The following is a 20995-nucleotide window of genomic DNA, read 5'->3' as shown; positions in this document are numbered from 1 at the left end:
TTTGTCAAAGGTAATAGATACAGTTCTGATACATTTCTCTTATATGTAGACATCCTCTTTTACTGGCACCATTTGTTGAATATGTTGTATTTTCACCAGTGTGTGGTTTTGGCATCTTTGCAGAGTATTAGATGGATGTAGCTATATATACTTGTGTCTCAATCATCAGTTTTGTTTCATTGGTCAATATGTTTATTTTTGTGCCATTATCATTGTATTCATTACTTGTCCCGGTAATACATTTTGAAACTGGAATGGGTTTTGCCCCCTAGAGTCTTAAGGTTCCATGTGAATTTTACAATAGTTCATTTCTTTTCTATTTCTGTAAAGAATGAGATGGGGATTTTGATTGTGATTGCATTAAAACTCTAAATGGCTTTTTAAGAGAACACTCATTTTCACAATATTAATTCTACCAATCAATAAGCATGATTTATGTTTTTACTTTCTAGTGTCTTTATCCCTTTCTTTAGAGGTTTAAAGGTCTTTCATCTCTTTGGTTTGGTTTACTCCTGGGCATTTAACTTTCTTTGAGACTATTGCGAATGAGAGGCTGTCCAGGAGCTCTTTCTCTATACGTGTTTTGGCTGGTGGTGGTAGTGCTGGATCCCATTTTTACTTGTTTCTACAAGCCTTCTGGGGAATATCTGCAATTTCTAACATATAATCTCATGTCAGTTGCCAATAGAGATAGTTTAATTTATTGCTCCCAATTAGTATCTCTTTAATTTGCTTTTTAATGCCTTAAGTTTCCTGGCTGGTGCTTACAGTATTGAAAAGGAGTGGGAGTAAAAGCTCAGTTTTTATAAATTAGTTTTATAATTCCAACATTTTTCACCTTTTACAAGCTACCAGTTTTGATCATTTCTTTCTGATTGAAAATTTTTAGTAGCTACCATTTTATAGTGTGTCTACCAGGCAACATGGGCGTTTTATGTTACCTGAAGAATATCTTTTTTTTTCCCCTTCTTTCTTAAGTTGAAGTTTCACAGAATATTACAATTTGCATATGGCGGTTATGTACTCTCAACATCTTAAAAATATGGCTTAAGAAATTTTTCAAAGTTTCAGACAAATACTCACTGTCATTTCAGTGATTGTTGTTTTAGAGTTAATGTCATACTGAATATTTTCAAATCTGACCTTCGCCAAGAAGTTTCATTATATACACATACACATAAACATAATCTCCAGTACACATAAACACACGTACACATATGTGTATATAGATAGATAGATATAGATAGATAGATGTGTGTGTGTGTGTGTGTGTGTGTCTGAGTATATCGGGATTCCATGTGTGGGGTATATAAATACATGTCTGTTGTGGGGGTGTTTTTCAACCCATGCCCCTGTTGGTAAAAATAACAACTCTGAGACTCAAATATATTTACAAATTTCTAGACTATATAGCTATGCATGTTCCCTAGCTCCTGAGTTAATATCTTATTTATTCAAATTTAAGTTCTGCCACTTGGCTTGTTTCTTCTGTCCGGTTCCATGAGTCTCCTCTTTCATATTACAGGGTGCATTCTTCTCTTTCTCTAGCCCAGAATTCAATAAGTCTACTGGATGTTCTACTTTCTATTTCCTGTCTAAGCTTATAGACAAATCACCATTTTATTGATAACTCCTGCATCTATACAGTACATAAGAGATTCTTTCTATACACATGTGTGTATTTGATGATATTTGGTGATTATTTTTCCAAATCTATGAAAATTTAGCTTTTGTTTCTTTGACTATTTTCTGACACACATTTTATTTGTTTTGATTTCATGTGGTTTTGGTAGTTTTATTTCTTTGTCTGCTTAATTATCCCCAAAATTCTCCAGTCATTTTCTTGTTTTTGTCTATTTTAGTCTAATTGTCCTGTTATTTGAACTGTATTCCTTCTATTGTTTTATCTTCAGGTTCAGTGATTTTCCTAATTTTCTAGTAATCAGCACAGCCAGTGAATTTTGTTCATTTATTTAGTTATTTTTATAACTTCTGTTTGGCTCTTAAAAACAATTTCTTTGAGCTGAATTTAGTTACTTTCAGCTCTAATGCCAGCATTCTGAAGGCAGAAGCAAAATGACTTCAACCTTGAAGCCAGATTGGGGCTACATGATGAGCTCCAGGTCAAATAATACTATAGAGATGCTGTCTTAAAAATCCAAATTTGCCCCCAAAAAATTCCATTCATGTTCTGTGATATTTTAATTTACCTCATATTTAAATGTATTTTATAATTGTTTGTCAATGAATTTTTGGAGTGCTTTAAAATCCTTGTTAAATAATCCCAATAATTGATTCATCTAGCTTGTGGTATCTGCTGATTGTCTTTGTACTGGCTAGTTTTGTGTCAACTTAAAACAGCTGGATTTATCATAGAGCAAGAGCTTCAGTTGAGGAAATGCCTCCATGAGATCCAACTGTAAGGCATTTTCTCAATTAGTGATCAAGGGGGAAAGGCCCCTTATGGGTGGGACCATCTCTGAGCTGGTAGTCTTGGGTTCTATAAGAGAGCAGGCTGAGCAAGCCAGGGGAAGCAAGCCAGTAAAGAACATTCCTCCATGGCTTCTACATCAGCTCCTGCTTCCTGACCTGCTTGGGTTCCAGTTCTGACTTTCTTTGATGATGAACAGCAGTATGGAAGTATAAGCTGAATAAACCCTTTCCTCCACAACTTGTTTCTTGGTCATGATAATTTGTGCAGGAATAGAAACCCTGACTAAGACAGTCTTTTTTTCGTTAATCTGATTTTCTTGTTATCATGGGTGTTTTATTATGTCTGATGTTGTGTTTCATTATGTCTGACATTTTTTTCAGGAGACTCAGAGTCCCACTACAACCTTCCATTTAGAAAGCTGTGTTAACATACAGATTCTAGCCTTCTTTGTGCATATCATTTTGAAAGACTAATTTTCTGTATCCCTGGGGCATTATTTGGTCAATATTGCTTTTTAGTACTATTTGATATTTGGAAAGATGTTTCCTGAGATATTTTTCTATTTATCTCATGTGAATTAAAGAAGTCTCTCAGTTTTAGAGATTAAGAAAATTTCTACAACTATAGTCATTGTAGGATGCTGCCTGCTTGTATACACTCAACTATACAGCCTTAAGTAGTAGTATTCTTAGTTCCACAAGATTAAGAGACTAAGCCTGGGTAAATGTATCAATATCTCTGTTGCTCATGTCTCCTAAAACATAGTATCTCTGTGCATATTGAAGTCTTATGAGCTAGCATACTCTTTTGACACAAACATTTCTCACTTTTAAGATAGGGATGATAATGCAATCTTAGAAGTTTTATGGTGAATAAACATGTATAAAAGTTCCTGAATGCAGGGACGTTTTTTACTCTGATACTTTTAATCATTCAGTCATAATATCCATGGCAGAATCATAATTATATATTAGTTGCTCAATAAATATTATATAAATTAATCAGTAAAATCAAGGAAAATTCTGAACAACCAGTAAAATTGTTATTTAATTATCAGTGAATATTGGCTAACTTCCATCATTGTCTTTCTAGTGAGTGAGTTAATAGGGAATCATGTCATGTTCTTCTGATACCAGTGGTCTACTTATTATTTCAGAATACATAACAATATGTAGTGTTACTTGTTTGAATTACTATGTACTAGGCATGATGATAACAACAGCACTTGGTTTTACCTAACATCCTTGGATATCTAGTCTTACTCTCTTGGTGCTCCAAGCAGTACTGGGTATGGTTTCCATTCCCTGGAGTGGATCTGAAATCAAACCAGATATTTGTTGGTTACTCCTACAAGCTTTGGGCCACCATTGCCTTAGCATATCTCACAGGTAGGATACCATTTTAGATTAAAAAGTTTGTACCTGGGTTGCTGTTCTTATTTCTCCTTTGGTAGTATACAGAGCACATTCTGATACCAAGAACACTAGTCCTTATGGGTAAAGGCTTTCCATAGGCAAATGGTAGAGTTCTCCATGTTTAGTGATTTGTGTAGATATTGTCTTCAGGAATTAGGCCTTGTCATCAGTTTGTGGATAAAACTTATAGTCTTTGCCACAGCCTGGGTTGTTTGAGGGTTCCCATGTGACCCATTTTAACTCAATTAAATATAACCCAGTTTTGCTACTGCAGACTTAATTTGGCAACAAGATATGTTCAGTTGGGGGATCTATCTCCCCCATTATTTGGCTAATTTATTTAGATTTCCTCTTTCATGTATGGATATAAACCTCTACTGTATCAAGTTTCCAAACTAGACTCAAATAACCCTTAATTTTAGTTGTTTCTCCCAACCTTTCCCTCAGCTTTTTCTCTTCTTCCCTACCCTGCTTGAACTTCTCCAATACCCCATCGGTCCATTCATAACTATATATTCTAATGTTCCTTTCTATCCATCTCCTTTTTGGATTATAGCTCAATTATAATTGGCTTAGCAGCCAATATCCACATATTAGCAAATGTATACCATATTGGTCCTTCTGGGTTTAGGTTACCTTACTCAGGATGTTTTTTGTTTTTTGTTTTTTTTCTGGTTCCATCTGCTTATCTACCCATACATTTTTAACAGGTGAGTAATATTTCATTGTGAAAATGTTCCACATTTTCTTTCCATTCATCTGTTGAAGGACATCTTAGTTGTTTCCAATCTCTAGTTATTACTAACAGAGCATCAATGAACATTTTTGAATCTGTTAGGATAAATCATCTTTTGGGTATATGTCCAAGAGTGGTATAGCAGGATCTTGATGTATATTGATTCCCATCTTTCAAAGGAAGCACCACATTGATTTCTATAGTAAGAGAGCTAAAATTATCTTCACAGAACATTTACTCCAATCTCTTCAGATGTTCCGTTCTCTTGTGTACAGAAAGAATGGGTTGGAGGTAATAGCTGTAGTATTATTGCACTGATACAAGATCTGAAGCAAAAGTCAGATAGATCTATTTTCCAGTGGATATTAAAACATTTTTATCATGACCTAGACTAAAAAGTCAATTTTCATCAATACCTAACGTATACTAACATGTGTGTTACCTGGGAAAGTTTTAGTTAGAACAGTAGGTCCTAACTATTCTTTAATACCAGATACTTGCTAGCATATACTATTTGATATACTGTAAACTTGGGCTTTCTTATATGCTTTATGCCTAATAATGATCAGTTATCATGTATGACTTGTGCCATATGATGAAACCGAAGTGTATTATTTCTTGGGGAGAAATGTTCTCTTTTACATGATTTTCCTATCATGTAAGCACAGTATGAAGCCTTTCTTGAATGAGATGCCCCATTGTGGGTAATAATGTAGGCCCCAATCCTCATTAAGTCTCTAATAGGCAGAGTGTGAGTAAGAAATAAACTAAAATTTGGTGTTTTTTTTTCCATAGTGTAATCTTGTTTATTTTGATTGATGCACTTAGCTTTACATCATTTTATACCACTATTCTATTTAGTTACATTTCAGTTTTCAGTGCTGGTTACAGCTGATAAATTTATGTAATGACAAGTTTAATGAAACCTGTAGTTTGAAAAATAGTGTCTTGCTGGGCGTGGTGGAACACGCCTTTAATCCCAGCACTTGGGAGGCAGAGGCAGGCAAATTTCTGAGTTCGAGGCCAGCCTGGTCTACAGAGTGAGTTACAGGACAGCCAGGACTACACAGAGAACCCTGTCTCAAAAAAAAAAAAAAAAAAAAAAAAAAAAAAAAAAAAAAAAAAAAAAGAAAAGAAAAAAAAAGAAAGAAAGAAAGAAAGAAAGAGAAAAATAGTATCTTACAGTATATTCACTTAAGTCATAACAGATCGTCTCCCCAAGCTCTTATGAACCCCTTCTATATTTCAGGATTGTGGTTATGGAGAAGGTGGAGATGCACACTGCATAGTCTGCCCTCCCCGAAAGTATAAAAGCACTTGGGGACATCACAGATGTCAGACATGCATCACTTGTGCTGTCATCAATCGGGTCCAGAAGGCCAACTGCACAAATACCTCTAATGCTATCTGTGGAGACTGTCTGCCCAGGTAAGCCTACTAAACTGCATAAGTCGTTCTGGGAATTTTTAACATTCTTAGATGCCCTTTATTATCCTACCTCTTAAACCCTAGTAAAAGTATTCTAAGGATCAGTTTCATGCTCTAGTTAAGCTCCATGAATGGAGAATCTGTATCTTTCTAACTGGATCTATCTATACAAAGAATCCAGGAATTTTCGAACACCTATGAGCACCTAGAAGCTTTTTAATCACACTGATATTCTGCCTAAAATTTAAAATAAATGTCATGTTATATTACACAGGAATCATGAAGAAGTTGGCATCATATAACTGTTTGCCTGTCTCATGACCTTAGCTCCTCTTTGGGCCATAGGATATGGATAATTAAGAGAAAAGATGGACTGAATCACACTTGGCAGAGATCTCATGAGGGTTGGCACTCCTGCTAAGAAAGGACTCATAGACACTCCTTATCATCTCAGGAAGGGCTGTTACAAGTCAACTGCTTGTTCATCACTCTGCCATTCCTTTCTGCTCTGATCACAGGTTCTACCGAAAGACACGCATTGGGGGCCTGCAGGACCAAGAATGCATCCCATGTACAAAGCAGACTCCTTCTTCCGAGGTTCAGTGTGTGTATCTTTTTTTCTCTCCCTTCTTCCCCAAACCTGTATTAGTCAACAAAATCAGTAAACTTCTTTATCCTTGTAGGAGGAAAACATTCCTTGGCACTCATTCCTTTGGCATATTAAACAGAGGCAGCCACGTATGATTAAATGCCAACTTTTCAGCATTCAGATTCATTGGACCTGTTTCCCTTTTCTTAAAAAAAAATGTTTCTAATGAGAAAACATTTGTATTCATACTTTGTGAGCTGCCTGACTAGGTTTGATGGATTAATGAATGATACAATGTATTTTAAAAATAACATTTCTACACTTAATTGCTATTAGAGTCAATATTGCTATTAGAGTCAACATACATAGCATATGGAAATCCTTAACTCTTGGACTACTATAGAAGCTGAAAAAACAGCTAGAATTAATTTCTACCTGTGTCACTAGACATTTACTTAGTTTCTAGTGTTCTAAATTTTTGTCTATCTTCTCACATACTCTTGAAATTACAGGTGTTTTCCTTAAAAAATATGACATACAAAATAGACATTGAAAATAAATATAAATATAAAAGATAAAATCCTATATTATCTGAGATTCTTGGATAATTAATCTCAAAATTTTGTATATATCCTTCAGGTTTTTTTTAAACAACAGGCATAATAAACTTCCCTGTAGATTCTTTCTGAATTTCCTGTACTATCCTTCACAGAAATAAACACTTTTCTTAAATTTTAAGAAGCTTTCTACAATCCCATGCTTCTTTTCATAAGATAAAGGGCTTTTTCTATCGCAGGACTATGATTGCTAGGCCAGGTAGTGTCTTGTTCCTTATCACAGAAAGAAGTGGTTAAGATGTATCAGCTCTTAACTGACTCAGTCTGAAAGTAACAAACATTGTTTCTATTAAAAGTACATTGGTATTTTGTGTACATTGATGGTTTTACTGTAAGGGTGTATACAGAATGCAGTGAATTCATTGGCATATTTCTCTGCCTTATTCTCCACTGCTATTTAAATGCTTGTATTACTTCATATGTACTCATATTCTTAGACAATATTTGCTATTGCTTTGTGGTTTACATCATTTTCTATAAAGGTCATAAGCTATCCTTTCTTCACTTTGTTTTTCTCTACTGGGTTATTTATATTAATCAATGAAAGGTCTTTTATGACGTCTTAGAAAATCACGATTTACTGATCCAGTGTTCACTGATGAGCATTTTAATTTTATAATATTTGTTTTTAGGCTATATTACTAAACATAGCATGAGTGAAGCACAATATGGCATCTTTTGGTTAGTGATGCTAATTTATACCATGCATGTAACATATGATCTCTGCTTCATTTTATTATAATTTTACCTATTTTTAAATACAAAGATAGGAAACCTGATGCAGATGGCCTAAAGGAGAAGATTTGGCCTACAGAACATTAGGGCCCTTGTCATAATGACAGTTAACTGTCCACTTTGACCAACCTTACCCATTGCTTTGTTGTTGTTGTTCTACAGGTACCTTCCAGTTGAGCTTAGTGAAGGTAGATGCACACACTGTTCCCCCTAGGGAAGCCACACTTGTTGCACTGGTGGGAAGTCTGCTAGTGGTATTTGCTCTGGCCTTCCTTGGACTCTTCTTCCTTTATTGCAAGCAGATCTTCAACAGACATTGTCAATGCAGTAAGTATATCTATTTAATATTTCACATGAATCAGGAGTAAGACGGGGCTTTTTATTTTATTGTTAAAAGAGGAATTTTTCTAAAAAAAAAAAAAAAGGAATTTTTCTGAGACTGCATGATAATGGGCCTTCCTTGCCACATTGGAAAATCCCAGCAATGATGCTCTGTTGTTCTATGGGAACTATTTAGCATGCTATAAAAAATATAGAAAGTCAAAGGGGCTGGAGTCTACCTAGAAATTCAATGGACATGTTTATTAGGTTTTAAGGGTTCATGGAACACTTTTCTTTATGGGAAATCACTTGGTAAAGGAAACTCAAGACCGAGCACTCAAGTCTATTATTAAATCATAGCCTAACTCAAATTTCAGTTTACTTATTTTTAATCTTCAAAATGAAATATGGGATTGAATATGTTGTTTCTTTTATATATATTTACATATATTACTTATACATTAATATAGCATTAGTATGTACATATATACAAATAGATTCTGAAACATACGAGGTGAAGAAGATTTAGCTATACCTAAAACATGAATAATAGAAGTTGATGAGGTTTTCAGTAAATGTTGTCAACATAGTAACCTCCCAAATCTGGATAACTGAAAGCATAGTGTTTAATCAAAATTCTTATACACATTCTTGAAATGTGTAATTTTAGCTCACTTATAGGTGCTCTGGTTCTCTAGGAGGGGAAGAGGAGCTCTGGCCCCAAGTTCCTCTCACTCACTCCCTATTTTGTGCGCAATAAGAGGTGAAACTTATAGAGGAGAAAGTGGGGAAAAGCCTTGAAGATATGGGGAAGATAGGGGAAAAATTCCTGAACAGAACAGCAATGGCTTGTGCTGTAAGATCGAGAATTGACAAATGGGACCTAATGAAACTCCAAAGTTTCTGCAAGGCAAAAGACACCGTCAATAAGACAAAAAGACCACCAACAGATTGGGAAAGGATCTTTACCTATCCTAAATCAGATAGGGGACTAATATCCAACATATATAAAGAACTCAAGAAGGTGGACTTCAGAAAATCAAATAACCCCATTAAAAAATGGGGCTCAGAACTGAACAAAGAATTCTCACCTGAGGAATACCGAATGGCAGAGAAGCACCTGAAAAAATGTTCAACATCCTTAATCATCAGGGAAATGCAAATCAAAACAACCCTGAGATTCCACCTCACACCAGTCAGAATGGCTAAGATCAAAAATTCAGGTGACAGCAGATGCTGGCGTGGATGTGGAGAAAGAGGAACACTCCTTCATTGTTGGTGGGACTGCAGGCTTGTACAACCACTCTGGAAATCAGTCTGGCGGTTCCTCAGAAAATTGGACATAGTACTACCGGAGGATCCAGCAATACCTCTCCTGGGCATATATCCAGAAGATGCCCCAACTGGTAAGAAGGACACATGCTCCACTATGTTCATAGCAGCCTTATTTATAATAGCCAGAAGCTGAAAAGAACCCAGATGCCCCTCAACAGAGGAATGGATACACAAAATGTGGTACATCTACACAATGGAGTACTACTCAGCTATTAAAAAGAATGAATTTATGAAATTCCTAGCCAAATGGATGGACCTGGAGGGCATCATCCTGAGTGAGGTAACACATTCACAAAGGAACTCACACAATATGTACTCACTGATAAGTGGATATTAGCCCAAAACCTAGGATATCCAAGATATAAGATACAATTTCCTAAACACATGAAACTCAAGAAAAATGAAGACTGAAGTGTGGACACTATGCCCCTCCTTAGAAGTGGGAACAAAACACCCTTGGAAGGAGTTACAGAGACAAAGTTTGGAGCTGAGATGAAAGGATGGACCATGTAGAGACTGCCATATCCAGGGATCCACCCCATAATCAGCATCCAAACGCTGACACCATTGCATATACTAGCAAGATTTTATCGAAAGGACCCAGATGTAGCTGTCTCTTATGAGACTATGCCGGGGCCTAGCAAACACAGAAGTAGATGCTCACAGTCACCTAATGGATGGATCACAGGGCTCCCAATGGAGGAGCTAGAGAAAGTAGCCAAGGAGCTAAAGGGATCTGCAACCCTATAGGTGGAACAACATTATGAACTAACCAGTACCCCGGAGCTCTTGACTCTAGCTGCATATGTATCAAAAGATGGCCTAGTCGGCCATCACTGGAAAGAGAGGCCCATTGGACACGCAAAATTTATATGCCCCAGTACAGGGGAACGCCAGGGCCAAAAAGGGGGAGTGGGTGGGTAGGGGAGTGGGGGTGGGTGGGTATGGGGGACTTTTGGTATAGCATTGGAAATGTAAATGAGCTAAATACCTAATAAAAAATTAAAAACAAAACAAAACAAAACAACAACAAAAAAAAAGAGGTAAACTGTTGAAAAGAGACCCTGACTCAGTGGCTTTCTGCTTCATGTTGCAGGAGATTCGTTGCAATATGAGGCTGAAAAGACAGTGGAGGAGGATTCTCTTTTCCCCGTACCACCTGGCCAGGAGACCAGTCCTGAATTTCCAGCTAATGAGGGCATCTTGGAGATCAAACCACTTAACTCCATCCTGGATGATGACTGCAGCTCCACTCGCGGCTTCCCCACCCAGGAGTCCTTTACCATGGCCTCCTGTGCCTCAGAGAGCCATTCTCAATGGGTCCATACCCCAATTGAATGTACAGAGCTGGACCTGCAAAAGTTTTCCAGCTCTATCCCCTCTACTGGACCTGAAACCTTGAGAGAGAACACAGCTGAACACTCAGGAGACAGGCTGGAGCTCTATGTACCTTTTGAAGTTCCCAGCCTTTAATTCTACCAAGGTGAACTAGAAAGGTAGGACTAAAGGACTGGAAGGCATGGACTAGCCTCACAAAATTTCCAACCTGGGTTCTGTTGTTCCATAGGGTTTGGACTAAAGAATAGCAGGAAACTAGGTCCGATAGAGGTTGGAGAAGCACTAAATTTTGAGCTAAGTTTACACTGAACTTCTAGGACAAGAATTGTCTAGAGATCAGGCAGGTTGACATGAGGCTAATATATTTATCTTGACTCTACTAGCAACTAGTCATATTCAATTTTCTCCTTTCAAGTGTATAAGCAGCACAACACTGTAGAGATATGTGGCTCCATATTCAGAGAAATACCAGTTCATGATTAGCTTTATACACTTGTGCAAATCATTTTATTCTTTCAGAGACATAGTCTTCAGCTCATAAGTTTTCTTGAGGAATGAATGAAAGCATATACACATGTCCTTTATAGTGCCTACATGGTAGGCCTTTTTTTTTTCCTTTTCCTGTGCTCACTCAGTCACAAATTAGAAATTCCTTTTATATCATCTACATATCATTCTGAATTTTGTAACTTCACCCCTCTGTGGTAGGCAAATAAGAAATATATTTTTAAACAAGCAGCAATTGAGCAACAGAGATGAAAAGTGATTTGCTTAAAATCACAGAACAACCCAATCTCAGAATTAGACTAGAACCCAGGATTAGCAGTCCCATTATAGAACTCATTCAACTCCATCACTGAATTTGAAATATATATGTATGTATCTCAATATATGTGTCATACACATATGTGGTATATGTATGTGTGTATATATACATACACATATATAATGGAATAGTTTTGAGGAAAAAAAAACACACATAAAACCTGAAAGTTTTTCATGTTATATTCTTAATATAAACTGTCATGTGTGATCAAGTGTAAAAAATTTTCACTTATGATTTTATGCCAAATAGTTAAAATGTTTTTTAGCATTTTTGGATTTTGAAACTTTTAATTTTGGATAAAGGATGCCCAATCTATTTCTTCATTAAAAATTATGTAGTTCTTGAGTTCACAAGTGTAAAAAGCATAATTGTATCTCATTCTTACTTATGGGTTCTGGTTCTGTTCTGACTCCTCTGCCTTGCGCGAGAACTGAAGATAACATTTGTCTGGAAAACACTACTTTTTTTTTTGGTACATGGTGCTTATAACAACTCACTATTTGAAAAACAATATCTTACTAGTTTGAAATAGGAGAGATTTGTCATTTCTATAGCCAGGTGATATATTTCTGCTATTGTGTCCTAAATCTTTGCTGGTCTAATCATTAACCTTTAGAGAAAAGGAAAAGGAGGGTGGTGATGAGCTTGCATCCCTGGATTCTAATTGTTCTGCTCTTTTTCTAGGTCTCTTTCACTCTTAGCAACCTTGCCATTGCTTGTTGCTGGACTTTCCTGCTCTTCTTTTACTCAACAAAAGTAGCAAGAGCCTGGGATGTGGGTCCCACAATAACCAGCGTTCAAAAATGGGGTCTTCAGAGCCCCATTCTAAGAGAGAACTAAGTCTCCAGTGACTGACCTTGAACACTTTTTGTTTTATTATTCTAGTCTGGGGATCCAGATTCCATAGCCATGGGACTGCTGGGCCTGTTCTTTCTCTTTAATTAATTATAGAAGTGGGGGGAGTAACAATGAATGAGGTGGAGTTTGCCTGCCTGTATATGTTTCATGCCTATATTTTTGAGAAGTAGACCTAAAAAATGGAGTATACAGTATAAATATTGGCATCTGCCTACCATATTGAAGAGAATGAAATACTTTCCCTTTTAGCTATTTTCTTTGACCCCCCCCTACGTCTACACACACATAAACATGTACATGGAGTGAAGGGATATTGAGGAAGGTATCATGGGGAGGCCTGAAGCCTGGATTTTATAACTCATATCCTAGACTTCTGTAAAAATGATAGTTGTCAAGCCAGTATATTTCTTAGACTCTTCATTCTTAGAGACAGGCTATCAGTACTCTCTGGTGGGGATTCAAATCAGTGTCTTCTAGATTTTTCTAAATTGTTGTTTCTTGAATGTCTTTGCATTTTTCTTACTCCAATATTCTTACCTTTTCCCCCTTCCAGTCAAGTCCTGACTGTGATGTTTCTGAGGTGCAGAAGTAGTACCCTGTGGAGCTACAGGGACCATTTGGTGCTTTCTTGGCTTAGAGAATAGTCAGTCTATTTCTCTTAAGCCTGAATCTTCAGTTTTACATGCGTCTAAGCATGAATTGAAACATTTTTCTTCTTCTTTTTTTTTTTCCAGAATATGTCAGACATGACCCTCAGGACTTAGATGTGGCTATCATGTGTTGGCTTTAAGTATCCTGGTATGTTCAAAATGAGCCACTAGGATTGATGCCCATTTCGTTATAGTGGTTCAAGTTTTGACAGGGCGAAGTGGTCAACTGAGTAAAGCAACTGAACCTTTTTTGCTTAGGTGTAATATATAATATCCTGGAGGCTAGTGTGACTTAGGTTATTAAAAACAAATTCAAGATGCACACAATTATTCTGGGTCAAAGAGGTAAAGATGGACTAAAGCTGTGGGTGCTGTACTTTATATTATTCACATTATAGTTGTTCTCTCTGTGACTCACTATATAAACTTTGATATAGGCAGTGCAGGGGTTGCTCAGTGAAATAGGGGGGCATACAAAAGTTAGAATGCTTTCTTCAGTCATTTCCCTTCATTTGACACTTAACTAAGGACATGGCTGCATACAAGTATTCCTCCAATATCAAGGTGGCAGAAGCAGGAGTAATGAAATTTGGAAGCAAGCTTACCTTACATTGTAAGACTCTTTCTCAAAAACACAAGGTACAGGAATTTAGATAGTGTTGGAATACTTGCATTTGGCATGAACAAGGTCTTATTTTTGATCCTAGCAAAAGGAAGAAAGGTGGAGAAAGGGGGAAAGGAGGGAAGTAAAGAAGGAAATAAAACATTTCCAACACCAAGAAATACACCAGACCCCATAGTAGGCTAAGTGCTGCTGAGGCTGTAGTGGAGTTTTCCATTGGAAAATATCACATGTGTTCATCTTATATTAGGTTTTCTTGCCTTTAGCTCTTAAACACTGTTTACAATATTTTTTCTTCTTATTTCTTGGTTCCCTAGACTCATAGCACTCTGTGAGTCTGCTGGAAGGTTTGATGGATGTTCATAGAGCTGTGTTTCTGAGTTTTAGCATAACACATAAAGGAATTTTGATATGGGTCTCCTGGGCCTTATCTAATCTTTGAGGTTCTGTATTCCTCTACCCCAAGCAAAAAGCCAGGCTACAGTTTGATCTTTCAGGACCCTACAGTACAGTACGTTTCTGAGTCAATTTTCCCTTTCCTATGTCTGGGCTCCCCAAGCAATCACCCACCAGACCTCCAAAGATACCCACAGCATTTTTCAAGTTAGCTAAGTGAGGCTGTGAAGGGTCCCTCAAGGTATGAGTATTTCTTTTGACATGTCAGTTAGATGCCTACTTTACTGTCCGTTTGGTTCTTTTTGAAAATTCATTTTGCCTTTAGCTTTTACCTGTACATCTCAAGAGCAGAGACAAACAAGAATCTCCTTGGAGACTCTATTATTCCTTTTTATCTCTGAATCTTTATGAAGCTTATGCAGCTAGTTTCTATCCTACTAGCAATTGGTAGGTTAGGTAAAATGTAGACTTCCTCACCAGGACTTATCCTTAAGAGAGAGTGCTCGCTACAAGATTCTGTTAAATGTGTCTTTAATTACAGCTCATCCACAAACACTGATTAAGGGCCTTAAGGTCAAACTGCTGATAAGAGTGTTAAAACAACAAGAGAAAAAATACTAAAAGGTCCCATTGTACTTGGCAGGGGATTAGAAGCAATTGAATCACAACACTGTACCAGACAACCTGGTCTCCTGTAAGCATTATCAAATGTGTCTGAGCCAAGGTTTAGACCTTGGTCTTTGGTACTTTTTTTCTGGGACAGCTTATGCTTATCTCACCAACTTTAATTAGCCATATCTATACTTCTGGTGAAGAAGAACTAGCACTAAATCTGAGGTGGATTCAGCTTGAGTAGGTTCCAGCTGTAGAAAGGTCACTATGTGCTTGGCAATGCTTCAATCTCAAGTCCATTACTGCTTCTTAGTGAAAAGGACTATGATGATAAAACAGCAAAAACAATGTGATTAAATGACCCAGGCACCCTGCTTCACTGTGCCTATACATAACAAGGTCGTTATACATCCATGCCAAGAATCGCCTTGGTTCCAGTTTTCTTGAACAGTTGGAGTTAATAACTAAAATAAGGTGAAGTTTTATTTTGCTTTGCTTTCTTTGGTTTCTTGGGTAGAATCAAAGAAAAGGATGATGTTTTGTTTTTTCTTTATAATTGATATTTGACCTTGGCTTACTTCATATTTGCATATTTGATCAAGTAGTGTCCTTATAAAGTGGGACCACTTTGAGCACTATGCTTTTATGTGTCTTCTCTTTGAAGAATTCATGAGACATGTATATAACATAACTCTGGGCCTGGACAGCAATTGTGTTTTACATATTTGAGCTAGCAACAGAAAATATTTGTGTACAGGGGATAGAGGTAGGCGTTTAGTGGAGGTGAGTCAGGCCTCAGGGTTCACTTTATTTCCCCCACTTATATCACTGGAATATTGAAAGGTTGTATGTAGTATGGGAGATCAACTTTCTTCCCTAAGGTCGTTAATATTAGAGTAAGTAAAAATGTCAACACTACACCTCTCTTCCCAATAGACCTGGCACAGCCTCATACCCCTCATTCAATTTATTACCGACGTCTTTGATGTTTTGTATTTAATGTAGGCAGGTTTTAATTATTGTTTTCCTTTAAATGAACTATTTATAGAGATTTTGTTAAATTTTGAGCCATATGCATGAGTGGATACTGACAAGTTGTGTCTGATTTATGATAATCTGCAAACAATTCATATTAATCAATAAACAGAAGTACGTACAAATGCCTTGTTTATTCCTCGGCTTTCAGTGAACTTGTGTGACTCATTCAATTGTTTTGTGTGTCTGCTTAGTCAGTACAGAAAGAAATGTGTTTTTAATCATTGGGTTTAGCACCAGAGCTAAGGCAATTCTGACTCGTAACCCAGGAGATCTGAGTTGTAGACTGTGTTCTCCTGCTTACAAATTGTTTATGACATTTAGAATCTTGTCTGTCTACAGATCTACCAGATATGTTTGTATTCTAAATTTAGAATTCTTTTCTTATTTTGTTGATTTTTTCTGTTGTCGTTATTTGTTTGTTGTTGTTGTTGTTGTGGTGGTGGTGGTGGTGGTGGTGGTGGTGGTGGTGGTGGTGGTGGTTGTTTTGAGACAGGGTTTCTCTGTGTAATAGCCCTAAGTGTCCTGGACTTACTTTTGTAGACCATGCTGCCCTCAAGCTCACAGAGATCTGCTTGACTCTGACTCCCAAGTGCTGGGATTAAAAGTGTGTGCCACCACACCCAGCTCTAAATTTATAATTCTTAGGGAATGTTGTATAGTCTTCATACTGTGTGCATATATTTAGACCTATAAACCAATCTCTTGTGTTTATATGTGCACATTTCCATTTGATCTTACTATTTTTAAAAAAGAAAACATATACACACATATGTATGCATACCTTCACATTCAAACACATACATGCATAAAACTAGACAGACTATAAGATTGCATCTTAAGAACACTGCTTTGCTATTATTTGATCTGTATTTTTGTTTATAGTGTTATTGGATTCGAGGGGCTGCTAAAGGTACAACATTTGATTTGAATGTTCTTCACAACTATAATTTTATTTAAAACCAGGCAAATTGAATTTCTTTCTATCTCAAATATTGGCTAATCCTAATAGAAATACACACTGACAAGGATGTGGAAGAAAGATAATTCATACAATGTTAGTGGGATTATAAAATGGCATGACCTTTTTGAAACAGTCTAGCAGTTCTTGTAAAATTCAAAGCTTCAGTTGTCATATGATTCAATAATTCTATCCATCAATATATGATTAAGATAATTAAAAACATGTGTATGTAATGCATTGACTAAATACTCTTAAAGAAGAGTGTTTATAATAATCAAAATTGATAGCAATCCAATTTTGTCAACTGATGAATGAATAAAGTTGTAATACAACATAAGATAGTAAAAATTTAAAATAATTGAAATTATGATACTTGATATGTCAGAGTTCAAGCTCAAAATATGATAAGTGAAAGAATCCAGGTACTAGAAGGTACATCTTATATATGTAAGCTAGTAGTGACAGAAGGTAAGTTAGTGGTCTCTTGGTACTGAGTACAAGAGGAATAACTAATGTTAGTAGGCATATGTGATCTTATTTAGAAGAAAAGAATGTCATGATGGTAGCTGCATTTCTCAGTAAATTTATTAAAATATTGCTGACAGGCATACTGGAAATGGATGAATTTTATTATATAAAATATTCAATAAAGCTGTTTTAAAAATATATTTCATGATCACTGATCTCTGAGCTCACTTTGTTATTTGTCAATTTAAACACTTTCCATACTCCTTCATTGCCTGGCCTGAATCAATCAATCTCTCTCTCTCTCTCTCTCTCTCTCTCTCTTTCTCTCTCTCTCTCTCCCTCTGTTCCTCCTTTTCTCCCTTTCTTTACCTCCCTTTTTCTTCCTTCTTTTCTACTCTATGTAGTCACTAACTTCAGGGCAAAAAGGACTTGTTCCATTCTATTCTTTTGCACTATCAACATAACCAGGGAGAAGGAGAAAAGGGAGATATGTTGGAGGAACTTAGAGGAAGAACATTTGGGCAGATCACTCAGACCAAAAGAGGAAGAACAGGGGAAGTCACTAAAATCTCAGGATTGCACAAAGAAAAGAGATGTTAGGCAAAAGAATTCCCAGTACAGGCTACAATAAGGCATATTACTGGGCAAAATATTGATTGGTTTGAAATTACTAGTTATTAAATGGCACTATGGTGAGACAATCCTGTTTCAGGGTATGAGAAAACCTGCCAGGTCTTATATTCTCACTTGATTAAATTTAGGAATGCTGGTATAGTGAGGAAGATTAAAACAATAAATATATGCATAGTAATGGAGGCACAGAAATGGTTAAAATGTGAGTAGTAGCCTTGTCTGCTGTGTTGTGGAGGTCACCGTGTACCTGTGCTAGTCACAGGGCAATCAACTCCCACACTACCCTAGAAGGACATGGGACTAGATCTCTGAACAGATGTATCAAAGCAATAAAGTCATCACAGTATCAAACAGGGAATTTTTAGATGGTTATTAATTGTTTTATTAGAGAATAGGAACATTTGCATTTTTCTGGGCTAGTAACACTCCTTAGTTATGTCCACAGTGTGACTGGTAAGTTTCTGTATACCCAGAAGTTAGCTTTTAAATCATGTGTACATGAGTATTGAGATTTCAGATGCTGTCTGAACAAAATGGCTTCCTACTTGGGGAACTTGCTCAACTTCATGGCCTTATCCTGTGGTTTCTACTGGTAGCAGATTCCATTCCTTAATCTTTCCTGTGTAAGTAATAGTGTAGTGACAGTCAAGTGGGGTGGGGGACTAGTATGTGCTGAGTGGCATAATGATTGATTTTTTTTTTTTCCAACTTGACTCAGTCTAAAGTATTTACAAGGAACCTCAATTGATAAATGCTTCTCTCTCAGATTGGCCTTTGAGAAGCCTATGGGATATTTTCTTGATTAATGGTTGAGAGGGCCTAGCTCACCATGGTGGTACTGCTCCTGGACAAGTGGTCCTGGGGTATAGAAGAGGGCAAACTGCAACACAGGGCACCCAATGGAGGAGCTAGAGAAAGTACCTAAGGAGCTAAAGGGGTCAGCAACCCTATAGGTGGAACAACAATATGAACTAACCAGTACCCCCAGAGCTCATGGCTCTAGCTGCATATGTAGCAGAAGATGGCCTAGTTGGCCATCATTGGGAAGAGAGGCCCCTTGGTCTTGCAAACTTTATATGCCTCAGTACAGGGGAACACCAGAGCCAGGAAGTGGGAGTGGGTGGGTAGAGGAGTGGGGGGGGGAGGGTATGGGGAGTTTTGGGATAGCATTTGAAATGTAAATGAAGAAAATACCTAATAAAAATGTTTAAAAAAAAAAGAAGAGGGCAAACTGAATAAGGCATGGAGAACAGACCAATAAGAAGTGGTCCTCCATGGTCTTTGCCTCAATTTCTACTTCCAGGTTCCTGATCCTGCCTTGAATTTCCTCAATGATGGATCCAGACATGTGAGGAAAACAAATCCTTTCTTCCAAAACACCCTTTCAGTCATGATCCTTTCCACAGCAATACTCACACACACACACACACACACACACGCACAACCAGTAAGGCTCTCTTACATGAATTGACACTCTCATATGCATTGAAATGCTGTATTTTATTGAACAAAACTCTCATGATAGTTTTAGATAGTAGCTGCCCTTGATAATCTTCATCTTATGAAGAAAAAAGTCTTAAATTTTTACAGATTTAATGATGTTCTGATGACTGTATTTTTAAATTTTTTCTTTAATCTTTTTTAGACTCCAGATTTTATTCCTCTCCTGGTCTACCCTCTAACTGTTCCCCATCTCATACCTCCTTCCCAATACCACGAAGATGTCCACACTCGCCCAGCTCCTACCCCACCAGAACTCTATACTTCCTGGGGCCTCCAGTCTTGATGGTTAGGTGCATCCTCTTTGACTGAACCCAGACTCTGCAGTCCTCTGCTGTATATATGTTGGGGGCCTCATGTCAGCTGGTGTATGCTGCCTTGTTCGGTGGTCCAGTGTTTGAGAGATCTCAGGGATCCAGATTAATTGAGACTGCTGGTCCTCTTACAGGGTTGCCCTCCTTCTCAGCTTCTTTCAGCCTTCCCTAATTCAACAACAGGGGTCAGCTGCTTTTGTCCATTGGTTGGGCATAAATATCTGCATCTGACTCAGCTGTTTGTTGGGTCTTTCAGAGTGCGATCATGATAGATTCCTTTTTGTTAGCACTCCATAGCCTCAGTAATAGTGTCAGGTCTTGTGACCTCCTCTTGAGCTGGATTCCACTTTGGGCCTGTCTGGACCTTCTTTCCCTCAGGCTTCTCTCCATTTCCATCCCTGTAATTATTTCATACCAGAACAATTATGGGTCAAGATATGACTGTGGCATGGCCACCCCATCCCTCACTTGATGCCTTGTTTTTCTGCTGGAGGTGGGCTCTACAAGTTCCCTCTCCCCACTGTAGGGCATTTCTTCTAGGGTCCCTGCCTATGAGTCCTGACAGTCTCTCACCTCCCAGGTCTCTGATACATTCTGGAGTGTCCCCCTACCCCCTACCTTGCGAGGTTGCCTGTTTCAATTCTTTCTGCTGGTCCTCAGGGCTTCAGTCATTTCCTCCACCCAATACCAGATAATGTTGCCCTCTCCCTCACCCCAACTCCCAGTCCACTTTCCCTCCCAGGTCCCTCCCTCCCCCCTTGTGATTGCTTTCTTCTCCCTCCCAAGTGGGACTAAGATGTCCTCACTTGGGCCCATCTGCTTGTTCATCTTTTTGAGTAATGTGGACTGTATCTTAGATATTCTGTTTTTGTTTCTGTTGTTGTTGTTGTTAATATTCACTTATTATTGAGTACATACCATGCATGTCTTTTTGGGTCTGAGTTACCTCACTCAGGACAATATTTTCTAGTTCCATTCATTTGCCTGCAAAACACAGGATGTCCTCATTCTTAATAGCTGAGTTGTATTCCATTGTGTAAATGAACCACATTTTCTGTATCCATTCTTCTGCTGTGGGGCATTTGGTTGTTTCCAGCTTCTGGCTATCACAAACAAGGCCACTATAAACATACTTGAACACATGCATGTTCTGAGACTCTAGCTCAAGT

The 20995-nt window shown here is 37.5% G+C and overlaps 1 protein-coding gene across 5 annotated transcripts in view; it reads left to right on the top strand.

The window, feature by feature from the left end:
* Eda2r (ectodysplasin A2 receptor) overlaps positions 1 to 16072 on the top strand; it is a 43398-nt gene extending 27326 nt beyond the window's left edge. For 2 of the 5 annotated variants that reach the window (NM_175540.5, NM_001161432.1), the window contains exons 4-8: positions 5835 to 6013; positions 6532 to 6617; positions 8117 to 8281; positions 10707 to 11106; positions 12459 to 16068. In NM_175540.5, the coding sequence (NP_780749.3) occupies positions 5835 to 6013; positions 6532 to 6617; positions 8117 to 8281; positions 10707 to 11083 (807 nt within the window). In that variant the 3' untranslated portion in view covers positions 11084 to 11106; positions 12459 to 16068. Of the gene's footprint in view, positions 1 to 5834; positions 6014 to 6531; positions 6618 to 8116; positions 8282 to 10706 lie in introns of all 5 variants that reach the window. The other 3 variants (XM_006528025.3, XM_006528026.2, NM_001161433.1) reach the window with 2 other exon arrangements.
* Positions 16073 to 20995: the final 4923 nt, after the last annotated feature.

Source organism: Mus musculus, chromosome X, assembly GCF_000001635.26.
Source record: "Mus musculus strain C57BL/6J chromosome X, GRCm38.p6 C57BL/6J".
NCBI classification, from domain to species: Eukaryota; Metazoa; Chordata; class Mammalia; order Rodentia; family Muridae; genus Mus; species Mus musculus.
Note: the sequence above shows the minus strand (reverse complement) of the source record. Positions and strands in the feature narration are given on the sequence as shown.